General features: G+C 29.9%; 1 protein-coding gene across 1 annotated transcript in view; it reads left to right on the top strand.

Moving 5' to 3' along the window:
- The window catches only part of LOC113370102 (apoptosis inhibitor 5 homolog), a 49,909-nt gene extending 30,723 nt beyond the window's left edge, over positions 1-19,186 (top strand). Inside the window, exon 10 of the mRNA XM_026610770.1 lies at positions 18,532-19,186. Coding sequence (XP_026466555.1) covers positions 18,532-18,617 — 86 coding nt within the window. The 3' untranslated portion in view covers positions 18,618-19,186. The remainder of the gene's footprint in view (positions 1-18,531) is intronic.
- The last annotated feature ends 567 nt before the right edge of the window (positions 19,187-19,753 follow it).

Raw genomic sequence — 19,753 nt, 5'->3', positions numbered from 1 at the left:
AGCTTATAAAAGAGTTGAAAATAAAAGATCAAAATTGTGCATCGATTTCCGAGACCTAAATAAAATAGTTGTTCCTCAATCGCAGCCGTTCCCTGTCATTGAAGACCTAATAGTAATATTTTGGTCTATACCACTGCGTGTTACAGATAGACACAAAACTGCATTTGTGACACAAGAGGGTTACTATCAATGAACATGCTTGCCATTTGGCTTAAAGACATTCCCAGCTATTTTCCAAAGAATAATGTGAAACATAATACGAAAGCACAAGCTTGGAGAGTTTACCGTATGTTTCCTCAATGACATTTTATTATTCACAAAATCTTTTTCAGATCATATTAAACATTTGAAGCAACTATTTGAAGCAATTAAAAGCAAAGTTTTGAAACTTAAATTCTCTAAGTGCACATTTGCAGCTGTCACAGTTAAATGTTTGGGACATGTAATACAGAACAATTCAGTGAGGCCGCTGAAAGACAACTTAATATCAATTAAAAATTTCCCAACTCCAAAAACACAAAAGAATGTAAGACAATTTTTGGGAAAAATTAACTTTTATCATAAATATGTGCCAAATATTGCTATAGAACTGGAACCATTAAATTGCCTTTTGAGAAAAGGACAAATTTTTAACGAACACAAGCTTGCCAAGAATCATTTGATGAAATGATGAAAACAATATTGTGCTCTCAACCAATACTGACAATTTTTAATCCTAATCTGCTTACTCATATTTACACTGATGCCAGTATTCTTGGAGTCGGAGCAGTTCTGAAACAACCACAAGAAAACAATGAAAAAAAACCAGTAGCATACTTTTCTAAGAAGTTAAATGAAGTACAAAAGAGGAAGAAAGCAATATATCTTCAATGTCTGGCAATTAAAGAATGTGTGAAGTATTGGCAACATTTGCTAATAGGTAGAACATTTGTCAGGAAGATACAACATTGAAGCTGATTGTTTAAGCAGAAACCCAATCCTTGAATCAAATGATAATCAAGACGAACAGTTAGAAGTGGTAAGCATAATAACACTTAAAGATATCTTAGAAGATCAGGTCAAAAATGAATATATACAGTGCAGAAAAGACAAGTTAATAACAAAAAATAATGTATATTATAAGAAAGTAAAGAATAAAGAAAAAATAATAACAGAAAGTTAACAGAAAAATTTAGTATAGAATTCATGAAGAATATACATACAGATATAGGTCACATAGGAACTAGACAGATGCAAAGAATAATTAGTACTGTATACACATCGGAAAACATGATGAAAAATATTAAAAAGATCTGTGAGAGTTGCATAGTATGTTTAAAAAATAACTCTTAAAAAATAAATCAAGAGGACAAAATAAGTACGGATTGATGTCCCACTTGGGTCCAGCCACAAAACCTTTCTATATATGTTCTATTGATACTATTGGGGGTTCTGGTGGTTCCAGATCAACAAAGAGATACTTACACTTGTTATCTGATCATTTCACGAGGTATGCTTATATTCTGACCTCAAATATCCAAAATGCCAATGATTTCATCAAACTAATCAGAAACTATGCAGGAACAGATGACATTGAATTAGTACTCTCGGATCAATACCCAGATATAAAATCTAAAGAGTTCAAGAAGTTTTTGGATGAAATGAATATTCCAATAATTTTCACATCAGCAAACACTCCTTTCTCTAATGGCTTAAACGAGAGATTAAACCAAACATTGGTAAATAAAATCAGATGTAAGATAAATGAACATGACACAAGAATTACATGGACAACTTTAGCACATGACTGTGTAAAAAAATACAATGACACGGAGCACACTATTACTGGGTATGCCCCATCTTACTTTATGGTAAAGATGTTACGATTTTGCCCAATGACCTGAAACAGAAAAAGACTGAATATGATTTAAAACAGGCCAGGAAAAGAGCATTGGAGATTACAATCAGATCACATAACTACAACAATAACTACAATTTATGATAAGAATCAAAGACATATGGATTTCAAAGTTAATGATATTGTTTTTGTTGAAAATAGAAATAGATTGAATAGGAAGAAACTCGATGAATTGAGACTAGGACCTTACATAATTTTGGAAAACATTTCAAACTCAATTTACAAGATAGACCCGGGCCATAAGAAATTAGAATCAAACTTTTTCCACATCTCAAAGCTAAAGCAAGCCCCGCAGCTCCTGCCTACACTTGAAGAGTACACGTAAGCAGCTGCATTGTATTATCTTCTCCGGGAGGCGAGATGTAAAGAAAAATACCTAATTTTCTTTAGTTTAAATTTTGCGCGTTATCGTCATAGATACAGCCTTGCGCGCTAGCTCCTATGATATTAGGATAGAAAAACCAGAGATAACCTAAAAATACGTCACGGCATAATTAATTTTGAAAAATAATCTCTAAAATAGAAGATATTGTTGTAAATGTGTTTAGGAACTGACATTGTGATTAATAACATTAAATTTCGTTTCTTTTCTGGCAGAGAAACTCAATTGTGTTTGATTGACTTTATCACCCTAAGCACAAATATAATCTTATATTAAATTATATCTAATTATAATCTTATATTAAATATATATATATATATATCTTATATATAAAATTCTTCTGTAACAATGTAAGTTTCATTAATCCTCCTAAACTATAATTCGGATTTTCATGAATCTTCCTGAAGTTTGTTCGGGAAATTTTTTAGAATGTTTTGATTCATAGAAATATAGTTAGATTGTAGAAATAAATGAAAAAATTACAAAAAACCGCTTATCATTGTTTGCCCTTGAAAATATTTAAGGCATAGTTTGACATTAAAAACAAAAGACGACTGTCATTTGCCAAACATTTCCATTCACATATAGGCTAAGACAATATTAAAATATAATATATATATGATTATGAATGAGAAAAAATGTAACGACTACATTCTTATTGCCAAAAAGAAGCTGAGATGAGCCAAAAATTAAATTAATTTAAGATGCAAATAATATAACATGCATGTGACAAGTGATGCAGTCTGCGCATGCGTCTGACGCGCACGGCGAATCGTGTTCTCAACGTGCGCGTGGATTGCTTTTGCTTGCAATAATTTTGTTTGCGCACTTTGCGAACAGATTCGCCGTACGAATTCGTGCAAACAAGACGAGCCATAAGTGATTGCGCTCAAAAAATATTCAATTTCCAGTCGTTTTGCCTTACTATACTAAGTCACAATACAAAAAAAAATTATTTAGAAGTTTCATGGGTCAAAAATTCATATGTTTGTCATTTGGTACGGAATATTTACTCAATGGAGCGCTTTCGGTCTGAACTTTTTCTACTTTTTTCCATTTCGTTTGGAATTTTGGAACTAGGTTCATCTTACTCTTCAGAAGTGAAAACAATTTAAACTCCTTTACCACTTCTCGGGTGGATGACATTTCTTTTCAGAGGTGTAACTTTACTTTTTTCAAAATAACGTTGGGTATCGATAAAAGAACTAATTATAAGAGAAAAATGTTTAATAATGTTTTTCAAAAAAGCAAATACTTTTCAAGTTACTGGCTACTGAAAATTTGTTTCTTTTTTGCGTTTTTTTATCATTTTTTGCTAATATCTTCAAAAATATACATTTTAACGAAAATCATATAATGAACAAAATTATATCAATTAAAATCTCAATAAATCGCTATTTTATAGTGTTTTTGGAACATTATTAGGCTAGATATGAAAATGGGTTTTTATAGTGCTCAAAATAAGCTTTAAAATGAGTACTTCTGCGTGTAAAATGAGTAAACTATCATGCAAATAAATGACGCATATAATGTTTTTTCATTTAAATCAAATAGTTTTTCAGTGCCATTACCACCAAATTTAAAAATAATCGTATTCCATCTAGAAAAAACTTGGTTTAAGAGATCTTGATGGATTCTAGAAAATACCACAACTTTAGTACAAACGATTTTTAAAAAAAATATTTAAAAAAAATCCAATTTCTCATTATAATATCTCTGAAAGAATACGTATAAAAGTATATATATATATGAAAATTCGAGGTATTTTTATTACTAATTATTGTTGTTTAGTATTTTTCGATTACACAAATATTGATAGAGGTATTAATTACGAAGTGCGCGGCTGTCCAACCAGAGGTCTTTCGAGCCCTTTAACCCTTCGCCGTTTCACTCATTGTGCCGTAGCTCATTTAATCACCTTTGAAATAGTGTATTACAAGTTATGATAAAATCAGAATTAAAAGAGTAATAATCCAATTAATGCGATGGATGGTGACGGAGTGCAAATTGTTTTCACTTCTGAACTTAAGATAAAGATTAGCCTATTTCCAAAATATCAAGTAAATTGGAGCACAGTAAAAAAATTCACAGAGCAATAATTTTGTTGATCGTAAGTTGAATAGAGCACATGTGAACAGGATTTGACAAATTAATTCACTTCAAATATAAACTTAAGCAATAATGTATATTGGTTTATTTGAGAAAAAAATGTAATTTAGATATTAAAATTACTAAAAGCCAGTTAAAATATAGTACGAAATTATAAAAATTATAGGCAACATTATTGAAGCAATTATTTTGGGTAGAAAAAAAAGGTATTATTGCACCTTTGTCGCGAATGCTATATATTAATTCTTTCTGAATTTGTTGTACTTTTTAAAAGATTTCAATTTTCAACACGTGTATCTTATGCTATGACCATTAATCACAAAGGCAGACGATCATTTTTAGTGTGATAAATTTCGAAAATCAATGTTTTAGTCGTGAATAAACAAAAATTCATTCATTTATACATCCACATCTACAGGTATGACTAAAATTACTATATAACCCTTAAATGCAATGAAATAAATTGAGCTATTGGAAATAAATTTGTTCTATAAATCGCAGTGTATAATTTTTAATATACAATTTTATTGAAATTTTTTTAATATTTGTTAAATGAATAATTAAAGTGTTAACTGTGGGAATTGAGATCAATCATTTATTTGAAGCAGTTCTACATTCAACATGACTCATATATTGGTGTAGATAGTAATTCAAAAAACAGTAATTATTATTTTTAACTAAGCAGTAAATATTAGTATAAAATATTGAAAAATTGTAGACGTGGGTACAGAACAACGTCTGTCGGGTCAGCTAGTATATATATATATATATATATATATATATCTTATAATAAAATTCTTCTGTAACAATGTATGAATGGTTAATCCTCCTAAACTATAATTCGGATTTTCATGAATCTTCCTGAAGTTTGTTCGGGAAATTTTCTAGAATTTTTAGATTTATAGAAATATAGTTAGATTGTAGAAATAAATGGAAAAAATTACAAAAAAAAAAACGCTTATCATTGTTTGACCTTGAAAATATTCGAAGCATGGTTTGACATTAAAAACAAATGAAACTGTCATTTGCCAAACATTTCCACTTATAGACTAAGACAATATTAAAATATAGTAAATTCATAATTATAAATAAGAAAAATGTAATGTCTACATTATTATTTCCAGCTGAGATGTGCCGAAAATTAAAATATGTAATTAAGATAGTCAAAATGCGTCTGACAGGTGATGCAATCTGCGCATGCATCTGTTGTAATTGAGAAAATAAACTTCGCTAATGAGAACTCACACAGTTTCAATATATGGTTTATTACAATAAAAATTTAAAACGACGACACTTATATACAACTTGTTCTATATGATATAATGAGTTTATTATAAAATTAAAACGAAGAATAGTAAATTTTAATGTTTCTTCAGCAGTGGTCAGCAAGCAAAGAGACCTTATCTGTGTTTCAAATCTCTTAGCTGTCTTGGTGGTTGAAGAGGTATTAGATTCTAGCCGAGTCCCAGTGCTCGAAGAGGATTATGATCCTTTTATGCATAAAGTTGCCAGATGGTATAACACCATCCCCCTTAATGAGATTATAGTTGATACCAAATTTTACAGTTCAAAAGCTATAATCTAAGAAAGATATGAAAAATCCTAATACAACAAAATATAACGAAATTGATTATGAATGAGTATGGTATACATCTAGATGGCAACAAATATAAGATAAAATAATTTTGATTACAAATTTGATATCATAAAGAACTTGACAAATATATAATGAGTTACAATAAAATGAAGATAAAATGACAATTTAATTAACAAATGGTTTTATTCTATTAACATGAACCTTTAATAATTTGGTTCCACACATCAAATGTAATTAACTTCAGAGTCCCTTGATTGAATTTTATATGGACCTTTCCAAGGCATTACTAATTTTTTTGATTTACCCTTTGGAATCAATTCATTTTTCAAGAGGACCAAATCACCTATCTTAAACTCAGTAATTTTGGCATTTTTATCAAATTATTGTTTTGAAAGTTCTTTACTCTGCAAAAGGTTCTGTCTGGCAATGTCAAGAGATTTCTGTATATTAAATTTTATTTCTTTCGCATAATCATCAAAAGTATATTGGGAAGTTTGAGGTTTTGGAAGGGAAGAAGGTATTTCAGGGTTATATCCAAACAAAAGTCTATATGGACTGAATCCAGTCGATGAATGGGGAGTTGTATTGTACGTAAACATGGCATGAGGGAGGCAACTATCCCAGTCAGACTGATCAGTTTTTATGTAATTTCTTAAATATTCTGCAAGTGTTCGATGGGATCTTTCTAGAGCCCCATTTGACTCAGGATGATATGAGGTTGTTTGAATTTTTGAAATTTTTAGAATTTTACAAATGTTTTTAATTAATGCACTCAAAGAATTGGTACCTTGATTGGTTAAAATTTTAATGGAATTCCATATTGACAGACTATATTTTCTACAAACGCTCTAGCTATTGTCTCTGCATCTTGGCTCTTTAACGGTATGGCTTGACTAAATTTTGTTAATAAATCTTGAAACGTTAATATATATTCATTTTGGTTGCTAGTTTCTGTTAATGGACCAACTATGTCCAAAGCGCACTTGTCAAACGACCTAACCGGAGTGTCAGTGATCATCATAGGGTATTTTGATTTATGGTAGAGCTTGTTTCTTTGACAAATTTCACACATTCTTATAATGTTACGTAATTCCTTTTTTAATTTAGGCCAATTATGCTGAACAGTAATACGCTTAAGGGTCCGGTTGTATCCTTGATGTCCTCCCAACGGGGTGACATGAAATTCTTTAAATATGGTATTTTTTTGTCTCTAGTTAAATCATTAAATGTATAACTATTAATAAGAACTAAAATTAGCGTATCCTTAAAAATGAATCTAATCATACTACGAATTTCAGCCCAATCAATTAGATCATCTTCAACGACTATTTTTGGAAGCAAAATTTCATTAATGCTATTTTCTATACATAATTCTCTAAGCCTAACTAAAACTTTAAATAATATCTTGCTTGTTGTTAAATCAGTTTGTCTAGATCTGGTTATGAAATAAAATATAAAATTGTCATTATTTTTAAACGGTACTACATCGCTTACTTCCTTACCTAGACCAATTAATTCATTAATATTATTAAATTTATTCTTAAATTTCCTAAATAAAACATTATCGCTAACAAAATCTTGAGGTACATCTAAACATAAAGAACGATCTTCGCAGCCGTTCCCTGTCATTGAAGACCTAATAGTAATATTTTGGTCTATACCACTGCGTGTTACAGATAGACACAAAACTGCATTTGTGACACAAGAGGGTTACTATCAATGAACATGCTTGCCATTTGGCTTAAAGACATTCCCAGCTATTTTCCAAAGAATAATGTGAAACATAATACGAAAGCACAAGCTTGGAGAGTTTACCGTATGTTTCCTCAATGACATTTTATTATTCACAAAATCTTTTTCAGATCATATTAAACATTTGAAGCAACTATTTGAAGCAATTAAAAGCAAAGTTTTGAAACTTAAATTCTCTAAGTGCACATTTGCAGCTGTCACAGTTAAATGTTTGGGACATGTAATACAGAACAATTCAGTGAGGCCGCTGAAAGACAACTTAATATCAATTAAAAATTTCCCAACTCCAAAAACACAAAAGAATGTAAGACAATTTTTGGGAAAAATTAACTTTTATCATAAATATGTGCCAAATATTGCTATAGAACTGGAACCATTAATTGCCTTTTGAGAAAAGGACAAATTTTTAACGAACACAAGCTTGCCAAGAATCATTTGATGAAATGATGAAAACAATATTGTGCTCTCAACCAATACTGACAATTTTTAATCCTAATCTGCTTACTCATATTTACACTGATGCCAGTATTCTTGGAGTCGGAGCAGTTCTGAAACAACCACAAGAAAACAATGAAAAAAAACCAGTAGCATACTTTTCTAAGAAGTTAAATGAAGTACAAAAGAGGAAGAAAGCAATATATCTTCAATGTCTGGCAATTAAAGAATGTGTGAAGTATTGGCAACATTTGCTAATAGGTAGAACATTTGTCAGGAAGATACAACATTGAAGCTGATTGTTTAAGCAGAAACCCAATCCTTGAATCAAATGATAATCAAGACGAACAGTTAGAAGTGGTAAGCATAATAACACTTAAAGATATCTTAGAAGATCAGGTCAAAAATGAATATATACAGTGCAGAAAAGACAAGTTAATAAAAAAAATAATGTATATTATAAGAAAGTAAAGAATAAAGAAAAAATAATAACAGAAAGTTAACAGAAAAATTTAGTATAGAATTCATGAAGAATATACATACAGATATAGGTCACATAGGAACTAGACAGATGCAAAGAATGATTAGTACTGTATACACATCGGAAAACATGATGAAAAATATTAAAAAGATCTGTGAGAGTTGCATAGTATGTTTAAAAAATAACTCTTAAAAAATAAATCAAGAGGACAAAATAAGTACGGATTGATGTCCCACTTGGGTCCAGCCACAAAACCTTTCTATATATGTTCTATTGATACTATTGGGGGTTCTGGTGGTTCCAGATCAACAAAGAGATACTTACACTTGTTATCTGATCATTTCACGAGGTATGCTTATATTCTGACCTCAAATATCCAAAATGCCAATGATTTCATCAAACTAATCAGAAACTATGCAGGAACAGATGACATTGAATTAGTACTCTCGGATCAATACCCAGATATAAAATCTAAAGAGTTCAAGAAGTTTTTGGATGAAATGAATATTCCAATAATTTTCACATCAGCAAACACTCCTTTCTCTAATGGCTTAAACGAGAGATTAAACCAAACATTGGTAAATAAAATCAGATGTAAGATAAATGAACATGACACAAGAATTACATGGACAACTTTAGCACATGACTGTGTAAAAAATACAATGACACGGAGCACACTATTACTGGGTATGCCCATCTTACTTTATGGTAAAGATGTTACGATTTTGCCCAATGACCTGAAACAGAAAAAGACTGAATATGATTTAAAACAGGCCAGGAAAAGAGCATTGGAGATTACAATCAGATCACATAACTACAACAATAACTACAATTTATGATAAGAATCAAAGACATATGGATTTCAAAGTTAATGATATTGTTTTTGTTGAAAATAGAAATAGATTGAATAGGAAGAAACTCGATGAATTGAGACTAGGACCTTACATAATTTTGGAAAACATTTCAAACTCAATTTACAAGATAGACCCGGGCCATAAGAAATTAGAATCAAACTTTTTCCACATCTCAAAGCTAAAGCAAGCCCCGCAGCTCCTGCCTACACTTGAAGAGTACACGTAAGCAGCTGCATTGTATTATCTTCTCCGGGAGGCGAGATGTAAAGAAAAATACCTAATTTTCTTTAGTTTAAATTTTGCGCGTTATCGTCATAGATACAGCCTTGCGCGCTAGCTCCTATGATATTAGGATAGAAAAACCAGAGATAACCTAAAAATACGTCACGGCATAATTAATTTTGAAAAATAATCTCTAAAATAGAAGATATTGTTGTAAATGTGTTTAGGAACTGACATTGTGATTAATAACATTAAATTTCGTTTCTTTTCTGGCAGAGAAACTCAATTGTGTTTGATTGACTTTATCACCCTAAGCACAAATATAATCTTATATTAAATTATATCTAATTATAATCTTATATAATATTATATATATATATATATATATATATATATATATATATCTTATAATAAAATTCTTCTGTAACAATGTATGAATGGTTAATCCTCCTAAACTATAATTCGGATTTTCATGAATCTTCCTGAAGTTTGTTCGGGAAATTTTCTAGAATTTTTAGATTTATAGAAATATAGTTAGATTGTAGAAATAAATGGAAAAAAAATTACAAAAAAAAAACGCTTATCATTGTTTGACCTTGAAAATATTCGAAGCATGGTTGACATTAAAAACAAATGAAACTGTCATTTGCCAAACATTTCCACTTATAGACTAAGACAATATTAAAATATAGTAAATTCATAATTATAAATAAGAAAAATGTAATGTCTACATTATTATTTCCAGCTGAGATGTGCCGAAAATTAAAATATGTAATTAAGATAGTCAAAATGCGTCTGACAGGTGATGCAATCTGCGCATGCATCTGTTGTAATTGAGAAAATAAACTTCGCTAATGAGAACTCACACAGTTTCAATATATGGTTTATTACAATAAAAATTTAAAACGACGACACTTATATACAACTTGTTCTATATGATATAATGAGTTTATTATAAAATTAAAACGAAGAATAGTAAATTTTAATGTTTCTTCAGCAGTGGTCAGCAAGCAAAGAGACCTTATCTGTGTTTCAAATCTCTTAGCTGTCTTGGTGGTTGAAGAGGTATTAGATTTAGCCGAGTCCCAGTACTCGAAGAGGATTATGATCCTTATGCATAAATGCCAGATATGTATAACTATAAACCATCCCCCTTAATGAGATTATAGTTGATACCAAATTTTACAGTTCAAAAGCTATAATCTAAGAAAGATATGAAAAATCCTAATACAACAAAATATAACGAAATTGATTATGAATGAGTATGGTATACATCTAGATGGCAACAAATATGAAATAAAATAATTTTGATTACAAATTTGATATCATAAAGAACTTGACAAATATATAATGAGTTACAATAAAATGAAGATAAAATGACAATTTAATTAACAAATGGTTTTATTCTATTAACATGAACCTTTAATAATTTGGTTCCACACATCAAATGTAATTAACTTCAGAGTCCCTCGATTGAATTTTATATGGACCTTTCCAAGGCATTACTAATTTTTTTGATTTACCCTTTGGAATCAATTCATTTTTCAAGAGGACCAAATCACCTATCTTAAACTCAGTAATTTTGGCATTTTTATCAAATTATTGTTTTGAAAGTTCTTTACTCTGCAAAAGGTTCTGTCTGGCAATGTCAAGAGATTTCTGTATATTAAATTTTATTTCTTTCGCATAATCATCAAAAGTATATTGGGAAGTTTGAGGTTTTGGAAGGGAAGAAGGTATTTCAGGGTTATATCCAAACAAAAGTCTATATGGACTGAATCCAGTCGATGAATGGGGAGTTGTATTGTACGTAAACATGGCATAAGGGAGGCAACTATCCCAGTCAGACTGATCAGTTTTTATGTAATTTCTTAAATATTCTGCAAGTGTTCGATGGGATCTTTCTAGAGCCCCATTTGACTCAGGATGATATGAGGTTGTTTGAATTTTTGAAATTTTTAGAATTTTACAAATGTTTTTAATTAATGCACTCAAAGAATTGGTACCTTGATTGGTTAAAATTTTTAATGGAATTCCATATTGACAGACTATATTTTCTACAAACGCTCTAGCTATTGTCTCTGCATCTTGGCTCTTTAACGGTATGGCTTGACTAAATTTTGTTAATAAATCTTGAAACGTTAATATATATTCATTTTGGTTGCTAGTTTCTGTTAATGGACCAACTATGTCCAAAGCGCACTTGTCAAACGACCTAACCGGAGTGTCAGTGATCATCATAGGGTATTTTGATTTATGGTAGAGCTTGTTTCTTTGACAAATTTCACACATTCTTATAATGTTACGTAATTCCTTTTTAATTTAGGCCAATTATGCTGAACAGTAATACGCTTAAGGGTCCGGTTGTATCCTTGATGTCCTCCCAACGGGGTGACATGAAATTCTTTAAATATGGTATTTTTTTGTCTCTAGTTAAATCATTAAATGTATAACTATTAATAAGAACTAAAATTAGCGTATCCTTAAAAATGAATCTAATCATACTACGAATTTCAGCCCAATCAATTAGATCATCTTCAACGACTATTTTTGGAAGCAAAATTTCATTAATGCTATTTTCTATACATAATTCTCTAAGCCTAACTAAAACTTTAAATAATATCTTGCTTGTTGTTAAATCAGTTTGTCTAGATCTGGTTATGAAATAAAATATAAATTGTCATTATTTTTAAACGGTACTACATCGCTTACTTCCTTACCTAGACCAATTAATTCATTAATATTATTAAATTTATTCTTAAATTTCCTAAATAAAACATTATCGCTAACAAAATCTTGAGGTACATCTAAACATAAAGAACGATCTTCGAAAAATTGTTTTTCATCGTTAATTTCCTTAACTCTATTATTTGTTATTATACTACTTTCTAATTTATTCTTAAATACATCGTAAGTCTTGACCAGTGACAAGGAAAATTCTACTAAGGGCATCTGCATTAGTATTTGAAGAGCCTTTCTTAAATTTTATATCGTAATCATACTCCTCTAGCGTCGTGCGCCATCTCATCAATCGAGAGCCAGGGTCCTTTAGATTCATAAGCCAAATTAAAGGCTTATGATCAGTTATAATATTAAACTTACCCCATAAATATATGGACGAAAATGACGTACTGCCCAAACTATAGCCAACAACTCTTTTTCTATAGTTGAATAATTTTCTTCCGCACGATTTAGAGTTCTACTGGCAAAAGCGATAGGTAGATCTTTACCAATTTCATCTTGAGAAAGCACGGCGTCTATGGCTTTCCCAGATGCATCGGTTGTGACATTAAATATTTTTTTAAGATCGGGATACTGGAGAATGGGAGCTTGAACCAAAAGTGATTTTAATTTTTCAAAAGAATTTTGTTCGTTGGAAGTCCAATGGAATTTGACCTTTTTTTTTCAATAAGTCGCTGAGGGGTCTGGATAGTTTAGAAAAATTTGAAATAAAACGACGGTAATAACTGGCAAGGTCTAAAGTAGAAAAATATGGCAAGTCCTAAAAAAGATTTGATGTCTTTGGGCGATTTAGGTGTTGGAAAATTTGACACGCAATTAATTTTAGTAGTATCCGGCTTGATGCCTTCTGAAGGTATAATGTGTCCAAGATAATACACCTCTTTACAAAGAAAATTACATTTACCAGGTTGTAGCCGTAAATTATTGTTACGCAATTTCTGTAAGACTTCTCTTAACCTCTTACAATGTTCTTCAAGAGAAGTTGAATAAATGACAATGTAATTTAAATAGACAAATCATTTAATGCCCTGCAGACCAGTCAGCACTGAATTCATAAGACGCTGAAAGGTTGCAGGAGCATTTTTTAAACCGTATGGCATGCGACAAAATTCAAAATGATCTGATTGGGTGGAGAAAGCGGTTTTTGCTGATCATTGGGGTTCATAGGAATTTGATGGAAACCTGAAGCAAGGTCTAAAGTAGAAAAATATTTTGAACTCCCCAACTGATCCAAGATGTCAGTGATATTGGGCAGAGGATATGAATCACCGACAGTAGCATCATTCAATTTCTATAATCTATAACAAGTCTCCACTTAACTTCATTATTATCAGACTTTTTATGAACAACTAATAAAGGCGCATTCCACGGACTACTGCTACGTTCTATGATTCCATCATTCAACATTTCATTAATTTGTTTATTAATTTCGCTTTTCTGTGATTCTGGAATTCTGTATGGCTTAACGTTAATAGGCGCGATTTCTGATGGAGTGTTAATATTGTGAAAAACCTGAGTGGTAAACGGAAGTGTATCTCCACTTACATAAAAATAAATCATTAAATTCTGTACAAATGTTCTCAAGAGCTTTTCTCTCTTCTAAATTTAAATGGGATAACTTTAAACTATCCAAAATTAATCTTAATCTATCTGATTTATTATTACTAATAAACGTTGAAGCGACTGTACATTCAGGAGTATTCGAACTTATATTATTAAAAATGTCTAATTTTTCTACATTAAAAGTTGGTAATTTTAGCTTAACCGAATGTTCATTTGAGTTTATAATATTAACAAAACAATTAGAATTTGAAGGGAAAACCAATGTGCTTGCTATAAAAAATCTTTTTGTACTCTACTTTTTCTATTACTCCTACTGAGTCACTATTAGTGCCTACTTGAACAATGGTTTCTGACCTAGGGTTTAAATTTACAAACGAGAATTTTAAGGGTAATGTGGTATTGTTACAAAAATTTAATTTAGAATCTACTATGTTGATTGAACCACCAAAAGTTTTTAAAAAATCCATACCTAAAATTCCTTCGCTCTTAATAGGAAGATCGTCCTTAACTATATGAAAAACATGTTTAATTATTTTATTTCCTAATCTAATCCTAAATAACGCCTTGCCTAAAGTTTGTACATTTTTTCCTGATACTCCTGTTAAATTTAATTTATCCTCTAATTTATGACTTATCTCTAATTCATCACTTATCAACGAAACCTTGACTAAACTAACTTCTGCTCCAGTATCAACGAGTAAATTAATCCTATCTCTAACTGTGTCTAATGATTCTATATTTACAAATGCTAAATTATTTGATGTTTTTTCTATACAAGATAGATGAGCTTGCTTTCATTCGCTACCCTTACTAGTTCCGGGTTCTGGATCCCTCTATATACTATCTTTTGTACCTTTAGCTTTTTGTTGTTCTTTAAATATTCGTTTCCTACAATCCCTAATTTGGTGACCAAACTTTTTGCAATAATTGCACATTAATTCAGGTTTTATTCTATATGATGAAGGAAATGGATTTATGGAAGGACCAGGTTTTGAATATTGAAGTCTAAATGAATTTGCTAAGGTTTCTTCCTCGATAGCGATTTCCCTAGCCTCCTTTAAAGTTTTTGCACTCTTACAATTAAATATCATTTTAAGAGAGGGTTGTAGCCCTTCTTGGAAAATATTTAATGCTTGCTCTTGTAGCAGTTCATTGCAATAATTATTATAAGTTGAGCTTTTGTGCTTTTTAATAGTAGCATCTACTAGTTTCATTAAAATGATTCTAATCTTTGACCGTAATCGATAACACTCTCATTATAGCCTTGCCTACACTGATTAAATTCTACCTGAAGGGCAGAAATTGATCTACGATCTAAAAATAAGCTTTCAAGGGTAGACTTAAGGTCTTCAAAATCTGAAAATTCTTTATACTGGATAGCTTGTAACGCTCTGCCTTCGATTACTAGTATAAAATTATTAGTAATATAATTTAATAAACTAGACTTATCTGATTCGTCAATGTCACCAAAAGCAAAGGTACAAATTCTAATGAAAGATGAAAGTTGGCTTTGATCGCTGCCATCAAAAGATTTAATCATACCCCTAGCTTCAGCAAGTGACATACGAGCCATGTTTGGAATATTTGTATTAAGATGAATAGAAGGAAGAGAATTAAAATTTTGGGACAATTGAGGAATATGCGAAATAGTAATTCGATTGCCAAAAACTGAGTCTAAAAGATTAAGTGTATTTGGCTCACCTCCTTCCAAATGGTATTCCAGATAATTACTGAAAATAGATTCCTCTGATCTGCTGTGGTAACCTCAAATTATCAGGTGCTCTTTCACTCGACATTAAAACCTATATAATTCATAAACAGCATTAATTGAAAGTAAATATAGCAGATATTAATGTAATAAAATATATAATAAAATGATGGGATTTAATTTAACACAATTGAAACATGAATTAAAATTAAAAATATTATTGTTTGAGAGAAAGAAAAAAAAATTATAATATCAAAGCTAAAAATTATATAATGTTATCAAAAGATTTTCTAAAATTTGAGCATAAAAAATAACACATTTAATGTTAGCAAAAATAAAATAAAATTCTAAAATATAATAACTATAAAATTTAATTTCAAAAATAATGTTTTTAAATTATATCCTAAAATTTCTGTTGATATATATTCTAAAATTTTCTGTTCTAAAATGTTCTGTTGATATATATATTCTAAAATTTTCTGTTCTAAAATGTTCTGTTAATATATATTCTAAAATTTTCTGTTCTAAAATGTTCAGTTGATATATATTCTAAAATTTTCTGCAATAAAATAAATATTCTAAAATTTTCTGCTATAAAATGATTATTCTAAAATTTTCTGTTATAAAATTGGTGTTCTAAAATTTTCTGTTATAAAATAATTATTCTAAAATTTTCTGTATAAAAATAAATATTCTAAAATTTTCTGTTCTATAAGGTTAATTAAAATTTACTTATTCTAAATTTGGCATCTATAATAATCTCAGTTTTGGGTTTATACAACTTTAAGCGTCCTTTCCAAGCGTTCTTCAAGATGGCGACCTCAAAGATAGATACTGCGACGGCGTCGTAGTCCTATCGTGGCGTCGTTTTTAAGAAAACGATTTTACCGACGATTTTTTGAATCCATGTTGTATAGATCGTTCTGAATTTGGTTATTGTACTCACAGGCCAATTTATTTTTCTTCTGACAGGATGAATCCAACTTCTGACACCAAAATGTTGTAATTTTATAATAAACTCATTATATCATATAGAACAAGTTGTATAGAATTGTAATAAACCATATATTGAAACTGTGCGAGTTCTCATTAGCGAAGTTTACAATTGCAACACATCTCACGGTTGTGAAATGTCAGTTCAATGTAATTACATACTATATATTAAAATTAAATTTGACAGATTATTATTTTTTAACTAAACATTAAAGATAAATTAAAAAAGCTTTGTTTGCTAATATCTTCAGAAATATACATTTTATCGAAAATAATGAAATGAATAAATAAAAATTATATAAATTAAAATCTTAATCCACTGGGCGTATCTACTAATTTGTAAACAATCAATTGTAAACAACTTGTCAGCATTCTCTGCTAAATGTTATTATTTTCATAGATTGCAGAATGAAAAAAAAAATAAAAAAAAAATCTAATAAATTGCTGTTTTATAGTGTTCTAGGAGCAATATTAGGCTAGATACGAAAATTGGGGTTTTACGGTAATAAATAAGCTTTAAAATGAGTACTTCTTCGTGTAAAATGAGTGAGCTATCATGCTAATAAAAGACAACTACAATGTTTTTTTTCATTAAAAACAAATCAGTTATGAGTACCATTTCCACCAAAATTAAAAATAATAGTATTCCATCTAGAATTAACTTGGTTTAAGAGATCTTGATGGATTCTAGAAAATGCCATAACTTTAGTGCAAACGATTTTCAAAAAATCATGATTCGTGAAAAAAAATCCATGAAGAAAACAACAGATTCCTCATTATTATATCTCTGAAATTCAATGTCTTTTTCTGACTAATTATTGCTTTTTATTATTGTTTTGTTACACAAATATTGATAGAGTTGTAATTGTTTAGAGTGCGCGGCTGCAAACCAGAATGTCTTTCGAGCCCTTTAACTCTTCGCCGATCAAAATAAGAGAAGTTACGGTAAAATTTATGATAGAGAAAGTTGTAAGTCATTTAATTACCTTTAAAATAGTATATTACAAGTTCTGATAAAATTAAAGAATTGTAATCTAATTAATGCCGGGGGTGGTGAAGGAGTGCAATTGTTTTCACTTCCGAACTTAAGATTAAGATTAGCCCATTTCCAAAATATCAAGAAAATTGGAGCACAGTAAAAAAAATCGCTGGGCACACGCTTTTTCCTCTCCATTTTTGTTGATCGTAGGTTGAATAGAGCATGTGAACAGGATTCGACAAATTAATTCACTTCAAATATGAACTTAAGTAATAATGTATATTCATTGTTAGTGAGAAAAATCTAATTTAGATATTAAAATTACTAAAAGCCAGTTAAAATATGGTACGAAATTATAAAAATTATAGGTAACATTATTGAAGCAATTATTTTGGGTATAAAATTCAAGGTGATATTGTACCTATACCGCGAATGCTATATATTAATGCTTTCTGAATTGTTATACCCTTTAAAAGACCTCAATTTCCAATACGTAGATCTTATGCTATAATCACAAAAAATAACCTGTCAATTGAATATATAAGTTCTATGCGTATAATCACTAACAGTCTACAACCGTCAAAGGGGGCAATACATAAAAAACACCATTTAATCAGTTCTGCGTTTCGCCAATACAAATAAAATCATTTTAATTGGACGCTTGATTCTCTCAAAAACTGAATAACGATTTTTGGCACTTTTTGTCCTGTATTTTCGAAACGCTTAAGACCTACCTTTGCCAAAAACTTATTAGTACATCGCCTCATTATTACATATTACTACAGGAAATTAATAAATCTGTGTATTTTAATTGCAGTGCCTTCAAATTCATTCCGAGGACGCGGAGGACGTGGGAATAAGCCATTCGAAATCGCAATATTCTTTCAGATCGACCTTCAGTAGTTCTTTTTAGAATACTTACTCTGATATGAAACAATATGGCGCCAAAGCTCCATTTGAAGATTTTAGAAAATAAGCAATTTTAATGGTTCAACTAAATTCTCTAATTGCCACAAAGATTTTTATGAAAGATATTAATTTGAGAATGTGATATAAAGCAAATTTTAAGTGAATGCAATTGAGTGGATACAATAACTTAATAAGGATTGACTAGCTTATTGATTATTCAAATAATGCAACATGAAGACTTGACAAAGTTCAGTTTATTTTGGACAATTATGTGAAAAAAGTATATGAAGATTATTTACATACTTTTGTTTTTACACAACCAGATGAGAGGATGTAATGGGTTTGCATCTTTTTGAAGAGAATAATCAAATATGAAAAGTTTGAAAACTTATGCACAGAAGATGCAAAGTAATTACAGGTGTTTGCAGATGACATATAATCTTTGCATGTCCACTAAAGAAAAGCAGATGTGGCACTAAGTTTTTATACATTTTGCAATGTCAAAATTTTGTGTGTTAACATTTATTCTCTTGTACAGATGTATTTACTTCGAGTTTTCAACTAAAAGGACACACACACACACCACACACACACATATATATATATATATATATATATATGTAATGAATTAGTATCTATAAAAATTAACAGATTGAGATTTTTTTCAGGTGCAAGTCAAGCTGTAACCTACGATACATATATCTGTGGCTTTAAACATCCAAATGAAAAGATGCTTCTTTGTCGGTTACTTTCATAATTCATTACAATGTGCTTAATTCTACTTATTTTAACCTTCATACCACTTTTCTTTTTGGAATGCTTTCATAATAACTCAAGAATTATTAAATTTGAACAATTATTTATTGCGAAATAAGTTTCTACATTTATTTCAGTGCTATGTGGCATTGGAAATGTTGGTGCTTGTGAATGTCTCTAATCAAATGGATATATGTGCATATTTTGAAAATCTTCAAATCAACATTAATTTTTTTATCTGTCAAACTTTTAACATCTGCCCTACTTCAAATGATTCGGTTGTAGTATCCACAGTTCTCACGGTTTGCAGCTTACAAAAAATTCTCTGAAATTCATACGTTTAATGATTTTTTATCCTATAATCAATACTTGTG

Source organism: Ctenocephalides felis, unplaced genomic scaffold (assembly GCF_003426905.1).
Source record: "Ctenocephalides felis isolate EL2017-DRISC unplaced genomic scaffold, ASM342690v1 CF-g0.4_SCAFFOLD_01492, whole genome shotgun sequence".
Taxonomy (NCBI): domain Eukaryota; kingdom Metazoa; phylum Arthropoda; class Insecta; order Siphonaptera; family Pulicidae; genus Ctenocephalides; species Ctenocephalides felis.
The sequence above is the reverse complement of the archived record's forward strand: the minus strand, read 5'-3'. Positions and strand labels throughout refer to the sequence as shown.